At 35.7% G+C, this 22,350-nt stretch overlaps 1 protein-coding gene across 1 annotated transcript in view; it reads left to right on the top strand.

Moving 5' to 3' along the window:
- The window catches only part of LOC134542276 (furin-like protease 2), a 562,458-nt gene that overhangs the window by 385,904 nt on the left and 154,204 nt on the right, over nucleotides 1–22,350 (top strand). The window contains exon 5 of the mRNA XM_063386419.1: nucleotides 4,000–4,134. Within this exon, the coding sequence (XP_063242489.1) occupies nucleotides 4,000–4,134 (135 nt within the window). The remainder of the gene's footprint in view (nucleotides 1–3,999; nucleotides 4,135–22,350) is intronic.

Below are 22,350 nucleotides of genomic sequence, written 5' to 3'. Positions count from 1 at the left end.
CTAGGCCGAAGTAAAAAAAAGCAAACAAAACATTAAACAATTTAAATTGTGGTTATTGTTATCCAAACACTTAAAAATAAACGAATCTCGAAGCAGACACACTGTGTCATGTGTAAGAACAAGAAGTTATAACAACTACAACCTGTAAGTTTATAGTTAGATTGTGATAACAATGAGCTCTCTATAAATTCTTCCGTCGTCTTTTCCGTTTTGAGTTGGACACACCCTTGTATAACCCATCGTCCATTGCTCCTTCCCAATGGGACGTTATAAGAAAAGAAAATATTGTGTACGTCACGTGACCCATCAAAAATATATATGCGCAGCTACTTCATCCCCTCTGCAGCATGAGAACTCGAGAATTGTATTTTGTAACTCACCATTAGAAAGCGCCTCGCTCCAAATAGACAGTATGGCGGCCTTTTGACGCACATGATTAATAACAATGCTTCCTTTGAAAGAAAGTGCGCTTAGAATATAAGCCACTGCTGTAGATTAAATTTTGTGTAAAACGAGCCAAAGTATTCAAGCACCAATGAAAAATGATGTCAAACCTAATGTTTCAAATAAATATTATATTGACATAAATCACACATTTCTCAAACATTGTAGTTGATTGGTAGTTAAATTAATTTGATTTTAGCAGAAATTTTTTTTATAAATGTTTCGTCTCCTATAAAGAAAGTGTTCCGTTTCGTACACTGCATAAGAATTGCCAGAGCGTAAACAGAAAAAAAAATTTTTTTTCTGTACTTTTACAAAAGATATCTTTAAAGACCAGTTGCCAACAAATAGTTTGTAATACTACAAGAAATATATTGTACCTTTGTACAGCACATGACTATGATTATCTCTGCATATTTTAAATACGTTTTTTGAGTTAGTGCTAAGTGTTTCTTACAAAAATTGGAGCAGAATTTTATATTATAACTAATGTTTCATTCAAGCATAATTTTTTTTATTAAAACATGGAAAAGATAATTGAACTACCAATAATAATTGGACTTTATTTTGTAGTATATCATGCTTATTATGAGCGCAGTTAATACTGGATAGCTATTCAAGGAACGGTTTACAAATAACTTTTTAACTATTTGAGGTTCTGGGACGAAAACAAATCGTAAATGCCCGGGGGAGAATCCGAACCCAGCATTACTACTGCGAACCCTATTTTGTGGTGATACAGTTGTTTTCACGTAAATGTATAAATTGATATATATATATATATATATATATATATATATATATATATATCTGTTTCGTTTACAAAAAAAATGGTAGTGTAGCATGGGTACGTCAAAGGGATTTGGGAGGGGGGGGGGGGTCGGAATGCGGTGACCCGTGATCTGGAGGACGTCTCCTTGCAGCCGTGACGGATAACGAGCCCTGCTATCGAGCTTACTAGGGGGGAGAGGAAAGCAGGAGGGAGAACTTGCGGGGGGTGGGGGTGGGGGCAGCATGTTCCTCACCAACCCTTCCTGGGGTCAGTATGCGCCCCGCCCGACACGGGAAAAAAAAAATCCTGTACTAACGATCTAACTGAGGCTTAAGGGCGAATGTTCCGTGCCAGGTCATTTTTTTTAAACGTTTAACATGGTTACACACACTTGAAGAATTTTTTTTTGTGGCTGAACTTCAACAAAATGAAAAGAAAAAAAAAATGTTACACGGGCAATGCTGGTGGCTACTGCATAGTGTGTTTAAAAATTATTCTGTCCATGATTTTTTTTTTTTTAGATTTAACCTTTATAAATCATAAAAAAAATTCTTTGGATTTTAAGAGGCTATAGATAATGAAATAATTGTTTCTGAATGAAATTAAACCATATCGCATAGTAGCCAGTGTAATTGGCATTAAACCTAAAAATTTACAGTTTTATATTTCAATTCATTCTCCTTATTCATACAGCACTTTTAGTTTAATAGGTAAATATTTATTTCATTTTCCACAATTTATGCCGTTACTTTTCGTATCGCTGGAAAGCTGGACCCCTCTGCATATCAGTATTCACTATCAACTCAATAATAATAAAAAGGTATTGTTGCAAGAGTTAATTAATTTCCATAGACGAACAGTCCACTCGGTGCGCGAGGGGTGTACGACGACCCAGGTGATAACAAAATGGCCCTCTTTAATTGATGCGTTGACCGATTCTCCGTGTTTCCGCTTGTGTCCTTTTACCACGCGTTTTACAAAAGCGAACCATGTTTGCAGCTGCGGTGGTAGTTTTTGCAATGAGGTTACACACCGTTGAAAACTTTCACCTTAAAAGCAATTAGGCACCTCCATCTTGGATTTTTTTTCCATCTTTTTTGCTATTATTAAAATTTTTAACTATTTATCCCGATTTTTTTGGCTTGTAAAGGCATAAGTCATTTCTCAAAGTCATTGTATAACTTGTTGCAACTGCATATCTACTAACAGGCTCTAGTCGGTAAGCGCCGCGAGAAAACAATTTCACGCGGGCAACTACAACTACCATGATAATCACACCAGTTCACAAGTGTTGACTTCAAAAAGTAGCCAAAGCCATGTCCTATGCCGTTACAAAAAAAAAATACCACGTAAGGTTTACTGCAAGCGGTATCAATATATTAAAAACTGCAAGAGAGAGAGAGAGAGAGAGAGAGACACCTAATCCCCATTAAATTTACGAAGAATGCTGGTTACAAATTATCCAGGGATCTTCGTAAATTTACGGTCATCTTCGTGAAGTTTATGGGGGTTAAGTTCACTTAATTTTAAACATTAACTAACAATAATAATTTTATTACATTTAACAAAGCATTCAAAAACTTGTTAAAGTCAACAGCGAGATCCTACTTTGTTATTCCTCACATTTTGTTACATTGTTTACAACGAAACACATAATTGGGGAGTTGGAAGCTGGCAGGTTTCTGCGAACATCCCGTTATTTGAGGTTACGAAGAACTCTTCATTTATTTGAGATTAATTTTTCGTTAAAAAGTCCATAAATTTATTGTTATTTCTATCAGTGTAGCAACCGAACCTACTAACCTGATTTAAGGTTGTCAAGTGCGATAGCTCCAGGAGTCCATTGCAACGTTAGCAATCTAATTATATTATTGGTGATAAGTACTTATCAGAATAGGTCCTCGCCAAACAAAAAAAAATAACTGTAATTGTAACTTTGTTGGAGGGATGGATTGGGTTGGTAACCCTGCGTGCGCAAAAAAGGATCGCAGCGCAGTTGATAAAAAGTACCGCACGACACAATGCTATTACGGAACGCTCAAACGCCGCGCTTCGAAACTGCGAGCGTTCCGTTCCACAAATCGCAGCGTTTGGAAATATACTCCACCACTGATTAAAAAGTGTTATTTGATCCAATGTAGTTTGACAATGCTACGTTCAAGCAAACGCGAACGAGAATCCACGATTAAAAAGGGTCTGGAGGGAGAATTTCACACGCCACAAAAAAATTATGACATTGTGGTAATTATTGACGGTAAAGGATTCCGTTAGTGATTCCATGTAAATGGTGTCTCTTGCTACACAAGAATCATTTTACCTTTCTCTATTTTTTTTGTATATTAATGCACTTATCCTAGATAACTTTGCTATTCTTTTAGCGTATTAAGTTTTAATTAAAATAGTTGGCATATAACAATACATACACTAGCTTTGGTACCAGTCCTTATTCAGACGCAAAGCTTTATGATATATTAAGCTCCGTAGTTAGACCTACCGGTTTCGCTTTAAAAAAAAAGCCGATACCTTGAGTATTACTAGGCTTACATATATAGGTAGTAAAATTAATATACATAAGATTTTAAGTTTTTTTAAAAAACTTTAACTAAATAATAATGCCATTGAAATATTTATGCAACTTTAATTATAAGCAATAAATTATAATTTAACCATAGCAGTCTGTGCCATAGCGCGTAGTCTTTGTTACTACGTTTATTTTAATGGCTTTATCCTATAAAGCGTGTAGGATGCAAGTGGTGCTGAATGCCCTGGTAACGTGTCCGCAGAACGGCGGCGCCAAGGACGGCCTGGACATGAACGTGCGCGCCGCCTGGGCCAAGGGCTACACCGGCAAGGGCGTCGTCGTGTCCATCCTCGACGACGGCATCCAGACCAACCACCCGGACCTGGCGGGCAACTACGTGAGCAGCCGCCTGTGCCTCCCTCCCCTCCCTGGCAACATGCATGCCTGCCTGGGTGGTGCCGTCCTCGAGTCCCAGGTTGCACACAGGAAAACTTTTTTTTTTTTTTTTTTGTAATTTTACGTAAGTTTCCTTCGGAAACCAGTTACCGAAGAACTATTTCTAATACTACCAGAAAACTGATGTAAATATTTACAATACAATGTAATGTACGTAATACGTTTTTGGAAACCAATACTTAATACATATAGTCGCGTTTACGATAAAAGTTAAATATTTATATATATAAAATATCGTCTTTTTTTTCCCGCGCTTATTAATAGGCGAATTTAATACTGGAGAGCTATTCAGGGAACGGTTTACACACAAATTTAACTAATAAAGTAAAACACAGCATAAATGCCCGGGCAAGAATTCGCACCTAGTAGTAATGCAAAGAATGTTTTTTTTTTTTTTTTTTTTAGGGATACAGTTGCTCTCATATAAATGTTAAAATGTGCAAATATCTGTAATCTTTCATGGTAATTTCAGTTCAATTAACAAAAAAAAATTACAATACATCTTTCTGACGTCTAAATTTGTTCACGAGCATGTAAAAATAAACACTGTATTGATCAACTAAACTATACAATTTAAAATAACCATTGGTTTAAATAGATTTGGGGATGTTTGGCACGCAGGTAAAAACATTTAAAAAAATTAATGGATATGTGGCTGCCACGCGCATAAAAGTGAAACTTCATGGATAGATGCGTGGGAAATTTGAAGATTACACAAAGTGCAAATTATACAAGCGTACAAGCGCGTGCCCACACTCTAAATATTTTTTGTAAATGCAACTTCAAGAATTATTTGCAAAATTAAAAAAAAAATTAAAAAAAATGTATTTAATAACAGTATAAATGTTTGATGTTTAATTTTAACTATTAAATTGTCATAACCTTTCATTTTTAACACTTAGAGTTTCCAATGATTTTATGTACTTGTATCGATAACATATGTATTAATTTAATTAATTGCCTCGGATTTTAAAAAACATAATTGTTAAATACTGAAATATGACAATATAATTATTTAAATAATAATTGTGACTTCCAAACATCTATAATAACTTGTAAATATGTTTTAATTATATGGTTAATTAAAGTCAAGCAAGGCAAGTTCCTTCCATAAATAAAATCAATAATTCGCATAAAGTACGTGGATATGCAGATGTTTTCAATAACAAAGGCGTGGGCGATCACAATGCCGGTTGAACAGTTGAATATGGAACACGAATTCTCGAAATGCAATTTCATCACTGATACAAGCTTTCTGCAGAGAGAGAAACCAACAAGCAAACAAACGAGGTTATGTTTTGCTGATAAACTGTGGCGTGGTACTCGGCGGGAAGCTGGAAATAATAAAGTGGGACAAAAGAAGCAAACTTCTTTTTTGTGTCCGTCATATTGTCAGTTTCTGCTGGAGCCATTGTTTGTGATACGAACCATACATCATTCTTTGGGCAGGTTGCCATTTGTAGACTCATATTCACGAGCAGAAGTGGTTGAGAGCATCTTTCTGTGTGTGGAAATATGTAATCTAAGTCCACAGCAAAACAATTTCACGTATAATAAATTCTATATTTGGTAAGAAAACCGTGGTCGTAGCACTTACCACTAAGACCACACAATAAGTGTTTTTTTACTGTTTTTTTCCATAGTGAAAGGGTCACATATCACATAATTTTTTTATTACTTTTGGTGTTAGCCGTATTTAAAAGGTTGTATTTCATATTCGTTGTAAAATTTTCAAATGCATCAATCATGTAAATTATGTATTTAATGCATAAACTCGTGGTTTATTAAAATCTGTAATGTGTACGAGAAAGTAATTACTTTATTTGTATCTAAAATTAAAAATTAAATGTAACTGTTAAAGATAACCGGATTTTTCGCAGTGTAAAGTCTGTTCTAAGTAACATGTCACAAATCGGGGTAATTTTCAGAAGTACAGCCAATGCCAGTGTTGTCCCGTCAACGGTGTTTTGGTAAACGAGATCGTCAGTGGTTAATAAACAAGCATCACGTGTCGCCTTGACAGTGACAGTTGGGAAATGCGCACCTCCGGTGCTACTACAGAGAACCTGTCGAACTGCAGGCAAGTTGAGTGGCACGGGCTTCAGTTTTGCCCGACCACAACGTCGGCGCGCACGGAAGCCGCGGCGCCTGCAGATAGCTCGGTACCGTCCGCGAAGCGCGCCTGGTGATCGGCACCCACTGGTTTCTGCTGCAGGCAGTTGGCTTTCAACCGGGTCTCCAATCCGTCGCAGCGCCGCGAACACTCTGGTGCACATGTGCAACGTCCGGTCCGTGTAGGAGGAAGAAAATAAGTTTACGTAATGATGTGACAAAGGAGAGAAGGAGAGTTTCGCGTGGTGGTGGCTCCGGACTTTGCTGGGCCCTGGGCCAGTTCTGCGGGGCCCTAACAATTTGGAGATGGATGTTGTGGGAGGGGGTGTTGACCGGAGGAATTTAATAACTACCAGATAAATTTAATTAAGCCAGCTTGGAACTTGATTTCGACTACGGTTATTTTTTTTTATTCCATCCTGATAAATTTGTACTCGTGTACGATTCACAAACGCTAACAATAAAATTCCTGTCAAATACTGTCATTATGTGACGCAGTAAAATCTTTGAAAGTTTTCTGGTACGAAATCATGAAAATGTTTCGGTTGTAAAACAACAAGACTTCGACAATCGAATGTCAATCGTTTTACGTATCAGGCGCTGGGGACAATAAAAGGATCAGCGTGGAACACTGTCCCGTAGCCACTCTTGGGTTCGGGCGTGAATGGTGCAAGCCTGTGAGCTCCTGAGCTCCAGACAAAACGACGCCAGCGTCGTTGCTACGTGAAGTTTTGCTGTGGTATTGGAAAGAGAGATGTCGTGTTTCGCGTAGGGGTGATAGAGAGAGGAGGGGGGAACTGGGAGTGGGAAAGGATATACAGTTTCGCAGCCTCTCTGATTACCGGGAGTTCAGAGACTGGGGAAAGGCGCGCAGATAGAGAGGAGAATGCCTTAAGGTGGAGGAAGGGGAAGAAAACATTGGCGCCCCGTGGCACTCGTCTCGCTCCAGACGAGTTTCAAGACAGTCTGCAACCTCGCTAAATTATTCGAGGAGGCGAGGCACGGCTGCGGTGATGGTTCTCATCTTCCCCCCGCGCCACGCCCCTCGCCCTAGAGAGAGACCCCCTTAACACTTCATCCTCGCTGACGAGACGACGGGCTCCGTGTAAACGAGCCGCGGAGTTGACTCCTGAGAACACAGGGGTTGCCTCTCTGTGGCGCGGTCTTAATCATTCAGTTCCCTCTGCTCCCGGGTCGTGTTATCTTGCTGAGCAAGCACTCGGCTTGTTTGTGCTGGGTCCTTCAAGGAAACCAGAACTCTTCACCGTGTAATGCATTTTTGAGTCGTTGGAGTAAAAAACATTTCTCTCATTTATAACACCTGTTAAAACAGAGACGTAAAATGCTTTCAGTTGTTACCTGTGTCCAGCATTAAAGAAATCAGTAAAAACCTATAGTTTTCTGGAAATTTTAAAAAGGGAAAGGTTAGTAAAGGTAAGGTTATTTAAATGAAATTGTAAAAAAGCTCATCTCATCCTGCATTGCTAAGCCATTCTCCCTAAATGCGTATTGTAAATGTAATGGGGGCGCGGAAGACTACCATAGTGAAAGTATTCCTCCTGGCCTCTTCGAAAAAGACGGAAAAGTACCATAATGGAAATCTGCCATAAGTTCAAAGGACGAGGCGGAATTCTACCATATTTCCTTAGCCTATACACTGTTGCGGGGTGTACGACCGGTACGTCCGAGCCTCGTGCGGCCTCGTCTAGTGTAAGTGGTACCGCAGTACGTCAGTGGACTGCCGCGGTTACGTAACACGTGACGTCATTCGGCTGCCGGGTATATTAGCCCGCGCACGCGCCGGCTCGCGAGCTTATAGCCGGACTGCACACCTGAGTCTTCTACCATGTCGAGCGGCCCAGCGGTCGCTACAGGACTTCGTCGCCGTTGGTGGTAGAGCCCATTTTCTGTCTCTACAGCTAGCACACGAGTGGTATCCTGTTTTCCACGGACTCCGACGGCTGCGATTATAAAGGCTGAATGTCTGAGGGGCAGAATCGGTCCGTGTCCACCGTTGTGTTTTGACGTCTAAAACTATACGCGCGCTTAATGAACTGGGACGGTGATCGCTGGTCTTCCCCCCCTCCCGCGGAAACAGACATTAATGAATCGTATACAGGGAATGATACCTCATGAGGACAATGAACAGTGACGTATTAGGTTAAGTAATAGAGACTCGATAGTATCTTGTAGGAGTCAGTAATTAATATGTTAAGTGTTTGTGCCTGCTCCCGTTTCGAAAATAATGTAGCGTTTTGGAAAGTGACTTAGTATCACCTGCCTCTCTGTCACCTCCTTTTTCCTTAATTCAATGTTGCCGGTTAGCTCAGGCTAACCTTCTCCCCCCCCCCACATAAACAACACTCCATGGAATGAGTACAGATGCTTCGCTCTCGAAGTAGTGACATCTAATAATCATATAATAATATTTTCTAATATTATAAGTACAACTATCAAAAATTACTGTCTACAAAATTTAAATTCACGTCTTTTGAGTATATCGTGTACTAGTGCGTGTAACTACATGTGATTTTGTTTACACATTTACCCAGAATGTAGACAGTATTTGTGGAAGGGGAGGGCAGAAGCCAGTCCCTCCTCCGGAAACTCTTTTACAAAGATAATGCTTGAAAATACATTGTTAGGTTAGTTGACAATCCCTTAAGTACTTTTTGAAATTCCTGCCATTGTAATTATTGTAAAATAAAATTCTTTGTCTAAATAAATCTGGCAACTATATTTCCCCCCCCCCTTTTTTTTTACTACGCTATTGACACTTATTGTTACAGAAATAGGTTCCTCTTTTGAATAAGCTTCTCTGCCTAATACCTGTGCCTTGTTAACAGAAGTGTAAACAAATATACACATAAAACAAACAAAACACCAATATGTTTAAAGAAAGTCAGTCTCTATGTGAATATCAACAAATTCAGTGTAGTTCATTAAATAAAATTTCCACTGACAAACAACATTTTTAAAATAATAGGTAAATTAATTCAAGATGTAGTTTCGGACATACGCCATTACTAATTAAACTGTATGTCATTTCAAACCTCAGTCTTTGTGCCTTATGAAGGGAATAGATATCTTTCCCGAAACGTTGCAACTGTTCTCTTAGAAATCATATACTGTGTTAGTCTGCGCTATCATCGTTGTGGTTTTCAAAATATCTGTTTTTTCGCTCAACTGTTGCTTACGGTGTTCGTCTGTGCTATCACTGTTTATTCACATCGCTGGGTTCACCTGTGCATCTCTGTATAGCCGTTATTTTTTCAATTTTTATCTGTTAAGTTTCATCGTTGAGTTATTCTGTTTACCGTTGTGCACCGTAAATTTTCTTTGTAAATGGAACAGAAATATTCACTTAAACTTACATATTTGTTAATTTGTACATTTCAGGAAAATAACTGTATCACTACAAAATAATGTTACCATTTATGCTTCGTGTTGCCCCAGTACCTCCAATATTTAGTTATTTGCAAACAGTTGTTTGAATAGCTTTCCAGTATTAGCTGCGCAAGTTAAGCAAGGTTAAACAAAAGAAAGCCAAAAGTAACATAAAAAAGTTAATTTTTTCTGGCTTTAAAAACCAAATAAATAAAACGTTTATTCAATAACTTCATGCTTGTAAGCACACACATATTTCAACTAAACACACTCTTTTAATATCTAACACTAGCTGCAGTACCCGGCGTTGCCCGGGCTGAAAACAGGGCGAAGGGGACCTATTTCGAAATCAGATGTAGTTAGTAATTATTGTATTCTTAAAATGAATGTCAAGTGTGCAAAATAATTTATATCACTTTCAGATCCCGACAGACGTTGTTCTGCTAGTGTATAGTTAATTACCAGTATATATATATAAAAATTGGTGGTCTGTATGTAATCTAGACTTTTTAAAGCACTATAGAAAAAAGTTGAAAAATAAGAGATTACTAATATTGAAATGATTCCATTATCTAGCTAATGCTCAGCATGCATTGCAATGCCTCATTCAGTTTTGTTTTGTAATATGCTTAAAGTAGTTACACATATACAAATCATCCATCCATATCTCTAAACATATATTTATCTCTATTTACATCTATATATGTATCTCTCTATATCTCTTTATATCTACATATATGCATATATACCTCCCACTATCTCTATCTCTTCTATATATAAATCTCTATATAGCACTATATATCTATATATCTCTTTATCTAACCCATTTCATTTTCTATACCTCGCTCTATCTCAACTTATCTCTCTGTCTCTCTCAATCTCACACTAAATAGTATATATATATATATATATATATATATCACTATATCTCTGTCTCTCTTTTATATTTAAATAAATTATCTCATACGTGCGCACTTAGACTACAAAAACAGATGAAGTGCCGCTATATAATATGAAATAAACACATTTTTTTTAAACGATTCGTGCTCCAACTATTGCAAAATAGTTATACCGTCTCATAAACCTTCACGGGCATCCGCATAACAACTCACCAAAATTTAATCGCAATCGGATAAATGGTATAGGAACGCATACGGCACAAACAAACGAAAATTAAAGACATGACAAACGCATCGAACGAAGGTGCGTTTAAAATTCAAGGCAACTCTATCTATTGACGAAGTTAAGAACCAAACTGTTATTAGCACCTTTATTTTGCTAGCCGCTGTGAGCTGCACTAAGCGGACTGGTCTCACCAAGGAGAAAAATATGAATTTTCCAGACCTTACTATGTGTATGATCGTGTGGCAGACATAAAGAAATGACACTCACTCACTATTTGTATGTCTATGATCTATGATTTTTTATGTTATAAAATGAAATTTTCACTTTTTCACTTCCTTAAGGATGGAATTATTTGATATTAATATGTAGCCTATGTGTTATTCTGATGTATAAGCTTTATTATTGTAAAGTTTCATTAAAATCCATTCAGTAGTTTTTACGTGAAACAAACATCCATCCATAATTACAAACTTTTGCGTTTATAATATTAGTAGGATTTAGTTCAAAATAACTTTACCATCGACCGTGCAAGCTCTCACATATGTTTTTACTAGTCTATATTTCTATATAATTACTGTACAGTGGGATTGTAAGTCTGTTTGCAGGAAATCAACTAAAAAATAGCCATACTAGTTACACAAATTATATTTCACTTACATATTATGAAATTACATAATTCATGCTGAACGAGCAACATGAGAACACATAAATTTGTTCGTTACCGAGGTTAGATGTTACTGCACGTACTGCACGTGTTAATGACACGCGAAACTACAGTAAACTCGTGGAATAACATCATGTCAGTGTTAAGAAGACTGCAAGTATCCGCTCTACCACTCTGGTTCTAGGGTAGAGCGCCTGCCTTGTGACTTGTAGGACCCGGGTTCGCGCCCCGGCTCCTCCAAGGCGGATTGCCCAGATAAAATTGTGACATTTTTCTGGCATGAATACAATCCCTTGCAACAAGTCAGGCTACCAAAGAAACGGTGGGTGGAACAAAAAAAACCTTCCAGGTGGTTCCAAATGGGGAGTCAGTTTCTTTCCTTGGACTCCCAAAGCGGTGTCCATTCCGGTGGTTTCTCCAGGGGAACGGAGTTTTGCAAAAATATTTTTGTAATTTTGTAGCCTTTTAGTTTTTAGTAACTGTAGCATTATCATTTCACTATGTTATAAATAAGACTCAAACAAAAATTTAAAACATTTAAAATTGTTTTGCTAATGTAAATAAAATATTTGAATTAAGTGTGTATCAGTTAGTGAGTAGTTGTATACCGATGTTGTAAGTTCAACCATTTATCGGTATATATTTTATTGAAGTATTGTTGACGGTTAAATTTAAGTCAGAAACCTTTGTTTTGTAGTATTTAAGACGTTTTTGACGAAAAAATATTTATAGGCACATGGATTTTATTCCTAAAAATATTATTTCTGTAAAACCACATAGTTTTCAATCAGGAATATCGTCTTTAACACACTTTTTTGTGTATGTATGTGTGTGTGTACCAGTATAAATCAAAATGTAAATAAAATATTCTATTTATTTTAACATGAACAAAGCCTTTGATACTTTCCAACATAATCTTATGATTAAAAAATGATCAATATTAGGCTTTGTCAAGCAATGCGTGGTATATATGTTTTAATTATCTTACAAATAGACACGTTTCAGTCAAATTTGCAAATGCAATTTCATGGTATGAGGTGTTCCGCAAAGTAGTAGTTTATTTCAACTACTCTTTAATATTTATTAATCTATATTCCAACTGTAATCAGAATTGATCAAGAAAGGATGCTGATAAAAAAAATACAAGTGGGAAATATGATTGTGAAACTATTTGGCAAGATATTTCAGCTGTCCGGATCTGATTTTGAAGTTAACAAACGTCTCTGAATTACGATAGCATTTATTTTTTAACCTTTAGTCAAAAAAATTATTTTAATTAATCAGAATTATCACATAGTAAGTAATGACATTAAACGTGGTGTCCTCTTTTAAAACTTTCGAGTTATATTGGATGCCAAGCTTTTTCTTCACCAACATGTAGATAATACTATTAGCAACACATGAAGATCTTTAGGTCATTTAAATTTAAAACCTTCTCTGCATCAAATTATTTTAATTAGAAAAGAATTGAAAGTATGCAGAAAAAGTTATTAAATTATAATTTAAAAATTTCAGGCATTTAAATTATTTTGAATATGCTACATTCGTATATAACCTATTTGCATTTTCTATTTATTAGAAGTTCGATCAGTGATGCACTTTTTATTATATACATTTTATTACATTTTTGTTGGTTCAGACATAATGACTCGGTTTGGATTAAGAAATACAACTTGCAATTACAGAATTAGTGACACTTTAAACACCATTAGTAACTATAAAATGTGTAAAAAATTATAACTCCTTTTGAATAATCTACAAATATTTTTGGTTAAACTTTTGTAATCTACATATTTATTTTGTATTTGTAGTTTCTGTTTAAGATTTTCGTGAAAACCAAATTAATTAATTGGTTAACGCGAACCTTATCAATATTTATCTATATATTTGTTGTGTTGTTTCGTGTTTTGTCGCATTAATGTGTATGAGTGTATGTCTGTAAGGCACAAAAAATTGAAATTCAATTTGATCTGACAGTTTTAATGAAGCAGGATAATATGCTACGCATAGTAACATTTTTTTTATTTTCTAATATAAAAAAATGCTTAAATTTCAGCAGAGTTTATTTTTGAAAGACTGCAAGCCTGTGCAAAGCCCATCAACATTTGAAATGTACGAGCCTATGTCTCCCCTAGAGCGCCTGTGCTGCTTGCCCTGTGCCAACAAACTACACTACACAAAAATATTTCCCTCTCATTTCAGCATCTTAAAAACACATTTTATAGACTTTACATAATTTATTATAGACATTAAAAACCTTAATATCTGAGTTTTTTGTGTTCAGTCACCCTAATAATGTAAACATTACATAAGAAAATCCTTGAATATTTGCGTTGGATTTGCACTCATTAAATAATGATCTACAATTACTTCAATTATTCCAGTGTGCAAAAATGTAAATTCTATGAAACTAGTTACATTACAATTTTACGAGTAAGGCCGTTTTTCTCATTCCGTAGAATGTATAAGAAATTTTGGCAGAATGGAATACTAGGTACCATATGTATTTTTTTTAATCGTCGTAATAAGAAGAGAGTGCTGCCTATAATACATTTTTGGAAACATTTCTTTCTTCTCGTCCGCGATCTGGAAGTTATTTGTTATTGCATATATCACCGTCAGAAGCGCTATCTGTAATCTTTAAAGTTAACCTGAAAAACAGATAGAGGGTTGGCAGTGCTACTTAACAAGTATTCTATACACTACTTCGAGGGCAATACTGCTGCACTCATTCCATGGATAGTGTAAGAAAATATGGCAGAATTCCGTTTCGTACTTTGGATGTATGGCACTTTTCCGTTATGATACTTTTACGGCTTTTTCGAAGAGGCCAGGCGGAATACGGCCATTATGGTAGTATTCCGTCGCCCCGTTGTAATTTTGTAGTTGTAATCTTGCTTTGTTGCAAGTTTGTGTGTTAAGTATTTTTGAGATCAGGTGTAATTTTTTTTTAGCACAAGAAGCTGAATAATGTCTGTAAAGGTTCCTCGGACGTGATAAACATTACTTTGTACAAAATTTCCTGTTAGTTTGATTACTGTGTGAACATTTCTGTTACGACATTTAAACAATTCGCGTATAAACTGTGGTTATAGCAGTGTTGGAAAGTAGCGCAAAAAAATGTATTTGTGGTTTTAATGGAAATAAAATAAATGATTTAGCCAGTGACAGATGCCTTATGAGTCAGGGAAAACAGAGAATTTGGTTTGTGGGTTTTGCTGAAAATCCTGTATTAGTAATAAAAAACTGTGTGTATTTGAATTTGAACGTAAACGCGATTTTGTTATATGTCTTACCTTCGGGTATAATGTCTATAAGTTTGGATTCATACAATTTTAAATTATTTTTTATCAACAAGACTTAATTATCACGTGAAGTAAGTTGGAACAAAAATAATGTTTTAAAATATGTAAGGAAAAAATCTTCCTTTACTAAATCTTTATATATATATTTCTTGTGTGCGTGTGAATGTCACTGAACTCCTCCTAGACGGCTGGACCGATTTTGATGAAATTTGTTGTGTGAGTTCACGGGGATTCGAGGATGGTTTAGATTCACAATTGGATATTTTATCTCGATTCTGAGTTAAGAAAAAACTAAAAAATGTAATGTGTGTTATAGATATACAAACTGTTAATGTCATTCCTCTATGTCTGCCGAGCAATAGCTTTCAAGCCATTACGTTACGTATTGCTATTGTAAGGAACTAAGTAGAGAGTAAGAAAAAAAAAGCTCTTGACAGTTTGTAGTGTCGCCATATTTGTTTCAATTTTCAATACCGTTTTTGTATATTACAATTTAAATTGCAGAAAAAAATCATGTTTCATAGACACATAAATAGTGAGTGTGTCATTTCTCTATGTCCACGAGGTCTCGCCGCGTTATTTTCTAATTGGGGCGAACCCGTCCGCTTGATTAAATAAACAGCTTTTATCGTTGAATGATTTCATGATATATTTCATGAAAATCTGCTCCCATAAAAAAGTTAGTTTTATAGACATTCGATAGGTCTCTCTCTCTCTCTCTCTCTCTCTCTCTCTGAAGATCAATCTATGAATCGTTACAAATTTATTTCCTTTATTTTTTTAGTTTGATTTGATACAATATGATTTCACTAAAAATCAATTTCTACCCCTTCCTATTTTCATTTCCACATTACGAAGTTTCACTTCTTCCACCCGGAGGGACTCCACGCAATAATTTTGCATTCAATTAAAAACTATTTTTTAATGATGTCAAAGAAGTATAACTACACATGCGCGTACCTAAGTACACGCACCCATTTTTTTAATTTAATTTCTTCTATATATATTTTTCCTCTCTACCTAGGGCACTCATAATTCTTTTAAATTTCACGTGTATGTTTTCAATGTCATTCGAGTTGTACAATTTTTTTTTGTCAAATTGGTCATTATTTATACTTTGTTTCATTTTGGAAAAATACGTATTTTAGGTATTATGTGAAATAAAAAAAAATTAGTTTTACTAACATTCTTAGGTTTTTATTGTGTGGATAGTTTCAAGTTTAATATTATGTAGGTACATAAATTCTTAAACTTATAAATTTCTTCGAAATTTATTCATAGGTAGGTAGGGCCTACTAATATTTGTCAATATTGTTATTTTTTTTACATTACCTACTTATTTGCAAGGAGTTTGGTTTAGTGTTTATAATTTATCTGCTGAGCGTCAAGAGTCTTAGGGCTGCTGAGACCGAAGACCAGAAATATTTATCAATTATGTAATATATTGTTGAAAAATTTGAATTTAACTATTTCAGGAAAGTTGATTTTTTTTATTAATTAGAATAGTTACGTGTAATTGCCATCTTCCTTTATTTCATATTAAACATTATGTTTGGTTAAGTGTGAGATAATTTTATTTTAGTATGTTTTAATTTCATTTAATTTCTTATGTATATATTCTTACCTACCGACTTCTATTAAATTTCAGGCGGATATTAACATTGTCATTCCAGTTGTATAATTTTTTTGTCAAATTAGTTGTTATTTATACTTTTTGTTTCATTTTGGACTATGTTTTTTTTATACTTAATTCAAAGATTTGTAGTGTGTACAGGGAGTGATGTCTCTATTAATTTCTATACTCCTTTGGATAAGCGGAATATTGCCACCACAGTTTTACAAATAAAGAAATCCTACAAATGTTTTAAACATTATGACAAATAAAAAATAGTTTCACAAACATCCTTAGTTTTTTTTTGTGTATAGTTTGAAGTTTAATATTATGTATGTACGTAAATTCTTAAATATAGAGTTATTTATTAATTTATTTAGATAATTATTAATAGGTAGGTAATAAGCTTTCTATTATTTGTCAATATTGTTATTATGGTAGATAGGAGTACAGTAAATGCCTACATTCTTATATTCCTATATATCTCTTTCGATTTGGAGTGTTTCCGAGCCATTCGGGGTCCTCAACGTCAACCCCCCCCCCCCTCCAGGTGGTTAAAGCCCCAAAATTTCGAAAGTTTAAAAATTTTAAAAATCTATCTCTTTCGATTTTAAGTGTTTTCGAGCCATTCAGGGTCCTCGAACCCCCCGCCACCCTCTGGGAACAAAGCCCCAAAATTTCGACAATTTCAGGAATTTCAAATATCTATTCTTTCGAGATGGAGTGTTCCAAACCATTCGAGGTCCTGAACATCCACTTTCCGCAAAAGTGAATGCCCCAAAATTTCGAAATATAAGAATATATATAAATTGGATGTTGTCATGTATGTCGTCGATAAACTCTTACACCGTTTGACCGATCGCCATGAAAGTTGGCACATCGAAGTGTTTTTATCATGGAGAAGGTTTTTATGCTAACAATTTTTTTTGTAACTCGCCGCTAGATGGCGCTGTAGCGCATCAACTTCTAAACCTTTCAACCGATCGCCATGGGTAAACAGAAAACCATAGGTCACAGATACACAAACAGTAATTATGTGTCATTTCTTAATGTCCACCACACTGGACATATCGCTATCCATTTTGCTGTAACTCGCGGACAATATATCACCCGGTGTTCAGCCCGCGAAAAGCCGGGTACTGCAGCTAGTATATTATATAATTCAAACTTTAAATAATACCATCACGTTGACGTATAACTCCTTGAATGTTTAAACGCTATTAAATATGCCTGAAGTTGTCGCAAAGTAGTCTATATTCCAGTGAACCAGTTTTTTGCAAGATTTTTTAATGTGTAAACATCTTAGCTCATGTATACAGCATTTAGTAGGTGTAATTTCGTGAAAATGAAACGGAAGTAGATGAACGGAAATGATACAAAGATGGCGGGTACACGTTTAGCAACATAAACAAATACATAGTTACTTTCGTAAACATTAGGGCGGATACCAAACGTATAGGTCTGCCAAATAAAACTTTATGATAGTGAAACTACCCCGGAATATATTTGGTAAACTAAAATAGTCATGGTGAAAAGTAATCTGAATTGGCATTACAATAGTACATGTTACAATATATTATAACTAGTGTGTGTTCCCGTACGAATAATTGTAGGGTGATTTATCTTTAAATATCACATAATGTAATACAAATGTTATAACCAATAGTGAGATAGATATTGAGTGTGATATAATAAATAAATTACACGATGTATGTGGCACATAGTAGTATTGGTAGAATTGGGTGTTGTAGAAATTGGAGCTCACTTTATATGTGGTTGTATTGTTATATCTACCGCTCCCGTCATCGTAGAGAGACAAAATTAAAAACACTAGTTTCTAAGTCTAATGGTAATGTTTTACACACAAAATGATTCATCAAAATCGGTTCAGTAGTTTTTGCGTGATGCTCGAACTAACAGACAAACATACTTTTATTTACAGTTTTATAATAGTATCGATGATACATAGGCCTAATACATATTCTTCTTGCGATATGTCAGCGACCTCGCTAGTTCAGCGATAGAGCACACGATTGTTTATCTTGCGATGTGATTCAAATCTCGTCTCTGAATAAAATTTTTTTTAATAACACAATAATGTTGAGTAAGTTCAATAAAGTCAATTTCGTTTGTAGTAATTATTAAAAGATGATTCGTCATTTAAGCAAAAACAAATATACAAATATATACTTATTGTTTTAACATGTGTATTAATATTTTTCAGGCAATTATTTTATTAATGCCATATAACTTCTAACGTGTGCGGAGAATTTATAGAATTAACTGTTTGATACATTTTAACAAGATGGACAGTATTTTAATCAAACTCCCTGTCGTAAATCAGGTCCAAAAGCCGGGGTCTTTTTGTACGTTTATTGGAGCCATTTCTAATAGTTTATAATTTTACGTTTGTTTCGTGCTGCCATCTGCGGGGGATGGTGGCAAGTAACGTTTACGATTCAAGCAGCGCATTCTAGCGGCGGGCGCAAAATCTAAGAGTGTGATTCGCGTCTGTAAATTCTGGTGTGTACTTGAAAAACTAATATTTTATTGATCAGTATGTTTCTCACGCTCGGCATTATTTTAATGAATTCTGCGTTAAATTTATTTTCCGAGTTTAGAATTGCGAGTTTATTTTCAACGTAGGAACACACGAATTTGTTCGTTACCGAGGTGAGGTGCTACACATCTCTGGCGAGTACTGAAAGATTTTTTTCTCTTCTTCTTTACCCCATAGACGTTTCGGACGAATAATTTATAGTCAGCTCCACGTTTTGCGAGATGGACAAAAAAAGAAAAAAAAGAAATGAGTGGAGACATCCAACCTTTCCGGAGTAAGTGCGCGTCTCACTCTCTGGCAGCGAGCTGGGGAGGAGGAAACTCTGTAGCTGCGGCGGTGACCAGTGAGTCGCGCCGCAGGATGTCGGGGGCCGCCATCAGGGTGGGAACCAGAAGAAATGGAGAAACCTCCCAATCCTTGCTTCCTCGCGGTTTTGCTAGTTTCCCGACCTCCGTCCCTACGCGCCTCCCTCCATCCAACCCTTCCTTCGCCGCTTGATCCTTCCGTTTCCGCGCGGGGACGGGCCCCGAGCGGGCGAGGTGATGGATTGCGTCCCACGCGCCGTCGAATCCAGATCCAGCGGCGTTAAGGCCCCCGCGCCACGCTCGGCGGGGCTAACGAGCGAGATTTCACGGATTCCCGAGTCCCGGGGCGACCTCTCTCGTCCGCCACTCCCTGCTCCCGCGACAAAGTTTTCATTAGAATGGTACACCACCCTATCAGGCATTTTCACTTTTGTCCAAATTGGTCACTTTAGCTGACTTCTAAACTGTTTTCATTTTTACTAGGGATGGGCTGATCAAATCCTCAAATACCATCCTATACTTATTACTCCAAAGTTTTCGAATTCAAAAAATATATTTTTAAAAAAATATTTGAGGAAATTAAATTTATATATGGAAACAATATCTAATACCAGTGGAGTTAGACAAGGACTATATTTTATTACAGAAATTATATAATAATATTTTTCGATTGCCATCTGCTAAAGAGCTTTAATTATTTTCAGGGAATATTTGTAGCAAAATAATTAATGAATTTAATATCTAAAAAAATATTTTATAATAAAAATTAATGATTTTTTTTTTTTCAAAATTTAAGTTAACGCGTTTTTTTTTTTTTTTTTTTTTTTTTTTTTTTTTTTTTTTTTTAGCTTATACCTATAGAAATATAATTTTATCATTAACTCTCGAGATACATATTCTGTCAAATTTGTGGTGAACTTAAACGTTTTGTACTCAGATATCAGGCTTTTTTAAGTTAGGTAATATTGTTGTAAAATAAATAGACCTTTTTTGTTACGTATTAGTCAACTATTGAGCTGAACCGGCAGCGTTACGTTCTTACTATCTTTAAGGGCCCGTATGGCTGAAGGTAGGCCTACTTTGTGCATACGGCGTCTCAAAGCGTGGAAGTGCTGAATGCTTTACTTATTCGAGCACCAAAAAATAAAATGCTACAGGCACTAAACTTGCGTTTTATCTTTTCGTCACCACGTCATGCACGAAGAACATAGCGTATGAACCCATCGTTAGGGGCAGGCATTTTTCGCGAATAAATCTGAGCGCCTAATAGATTGCAACAAAGTATACCCGTACCAGTGGTTTCTTCCTTGTGATTGGCGTCCGTCTGCGAGAGAGGTTATTGTCTTATTTGACCGAGCCAATCAGGACTTGTTTGCTTCCTCACTGACTCACGGTGATTGGTGTTGTAAAAATCTACATTGACCTGAAAGAAACTCACCCAATTAAGAAACACAGATAATGCTACAGTGCTTTAACTTTCAGCTAGTCTCGGAATCTTTTCGCGATATTTGCATGCCCCTACCCATTGTTTTATTAAGTATCTATACTAATATTATAAAGATGAAGAGTTTGTTTGTTTGAACGCGCTAATCTCAGGAACCACTGGTCCGATTTGAAAAATTATTTCAGTGTTGGATAGTATATTTATTGAGGAAGGCTATAGGCTATATTATATTATCAATAACATTAGGGATCCTTACTAAAAATCCAAATTAGAATCAAATGCGTTGGATGGGGTTAGATACAACATGCAGTACACGTACGAAGTGTGTGTTGACAATGCCGCAGGCACTAGAAGTTTATTTCCTATTGCCTATTAACATTTTTGCCAGGCACTAGATGCCTTATCATTCTTAATTTTCCCATGCAAGTAAAAAACACCCGTGTTATATTAAAAACGAATCAATCAGTACCCACATAAGAGTTCAATTAGTATTTAAATACTTTTTATCACTTTAAATCGCAAACCTAAACTATTGTTTTTTCTCCTCTCTCTGTGTTTAATTTGTTTTTTTATTGCCCTTTTTTTCAAGTATACATATTTTACAGACTTGAAACTTCACAGTAATGTTCCTTATGTTACGCAGGATGACATTTCCCGAAAATTAGATCCCATGGGTGGTTAAAACCAGGCAACAGTGGGTACTTTGTCTGCATGAGAACAGGACTATGCATTGTTCATGCCTTCTGCGTCTCCATGGCAACGGGCATCGCGCGGCAGTGGCGTACCCACAAGGAGGGGCATGTATAATGAGCGGCGCAAGAGTGATCTGCCTGTAGACTGCCGTAGCGAATTACGGGTACATCAGTTGTACGTTGCGTGCACGAGTCGGGAAACCATCGGTGCTATTCATTTTCTCTCCGGTACATTATACAGCATTGTAATAAACTTTCACTGAATTTTTTTTATTTACCATTACTGTAAATGGGATATCTGGCTTAATTTTTTTTTCATTAGTATAGCCGTGCGAAGCCGGGTCGGGCAGCTAGTAAATAAATATGGACGCGTACTTTGTATAGAGTAAATATAACGTAATGTTTTACGTCACACAGTTAAGGACTGTAAGTGTTAAGACATCAGTTTTTCCTGGATAATAGCAGATTTCAAACTTTTTGGCAATCATTAACATTAGTAATGCTGCACAAAAAAATTATTCTGTACTTTTATGAAAGATCCCTTTGGAAACCTTTTGCCAAGAAATAGTTTTTTGATTCTACAAAAAGTTATTGTAACATTATACAATACATGGTTATGGTTATTTTGCATGTATTAAATACGTTCTTCGTGGTAATACTGAGTATTTCGTACGAACATTGACTCATAATTTTATTTTTTAATTTGTGTTTCCTTTAAGCAAAATGTTTTTAAAAAATGGAAAAATAATAGAAATTTATATAATTATGCATTAATTTGTTTTATTGTGCTTATTAATGTGCGCATTTAACTTTACAAATAACTTTAACTATTCGAGGTACTAGTACAACACGAAGCATAAATTCCCGGGTAAAAATCCGAACCCAGTATTACTATGAACACTTTTTATTTTCGTGTAAATGGTAAAATTTAAAAATATCTCTAGTTTTACA

The sequence above is a fragment of the Bacillus rossius genome (assembly GCF_032445375.1).
Source record: "Bacillus rossius redtenbacheri isolate Brsri chromosome 4 unlocalized genomic scaffold, Brsri_v3 Brsri_v3_scf4_2, whole genome shotgun sequence".
Lineage (NCBI taxonomy): Eukaryota > Metazoa > Arthropoda > Insecta > Phasmatodea > Bacillidae > Bacillus > Bacillus rossius.
The sequence above is the reverse complement of the archived record's forward strand: the minus strand, read 5'-3'. Positions and strand labels throughout refer to the sequence as shown.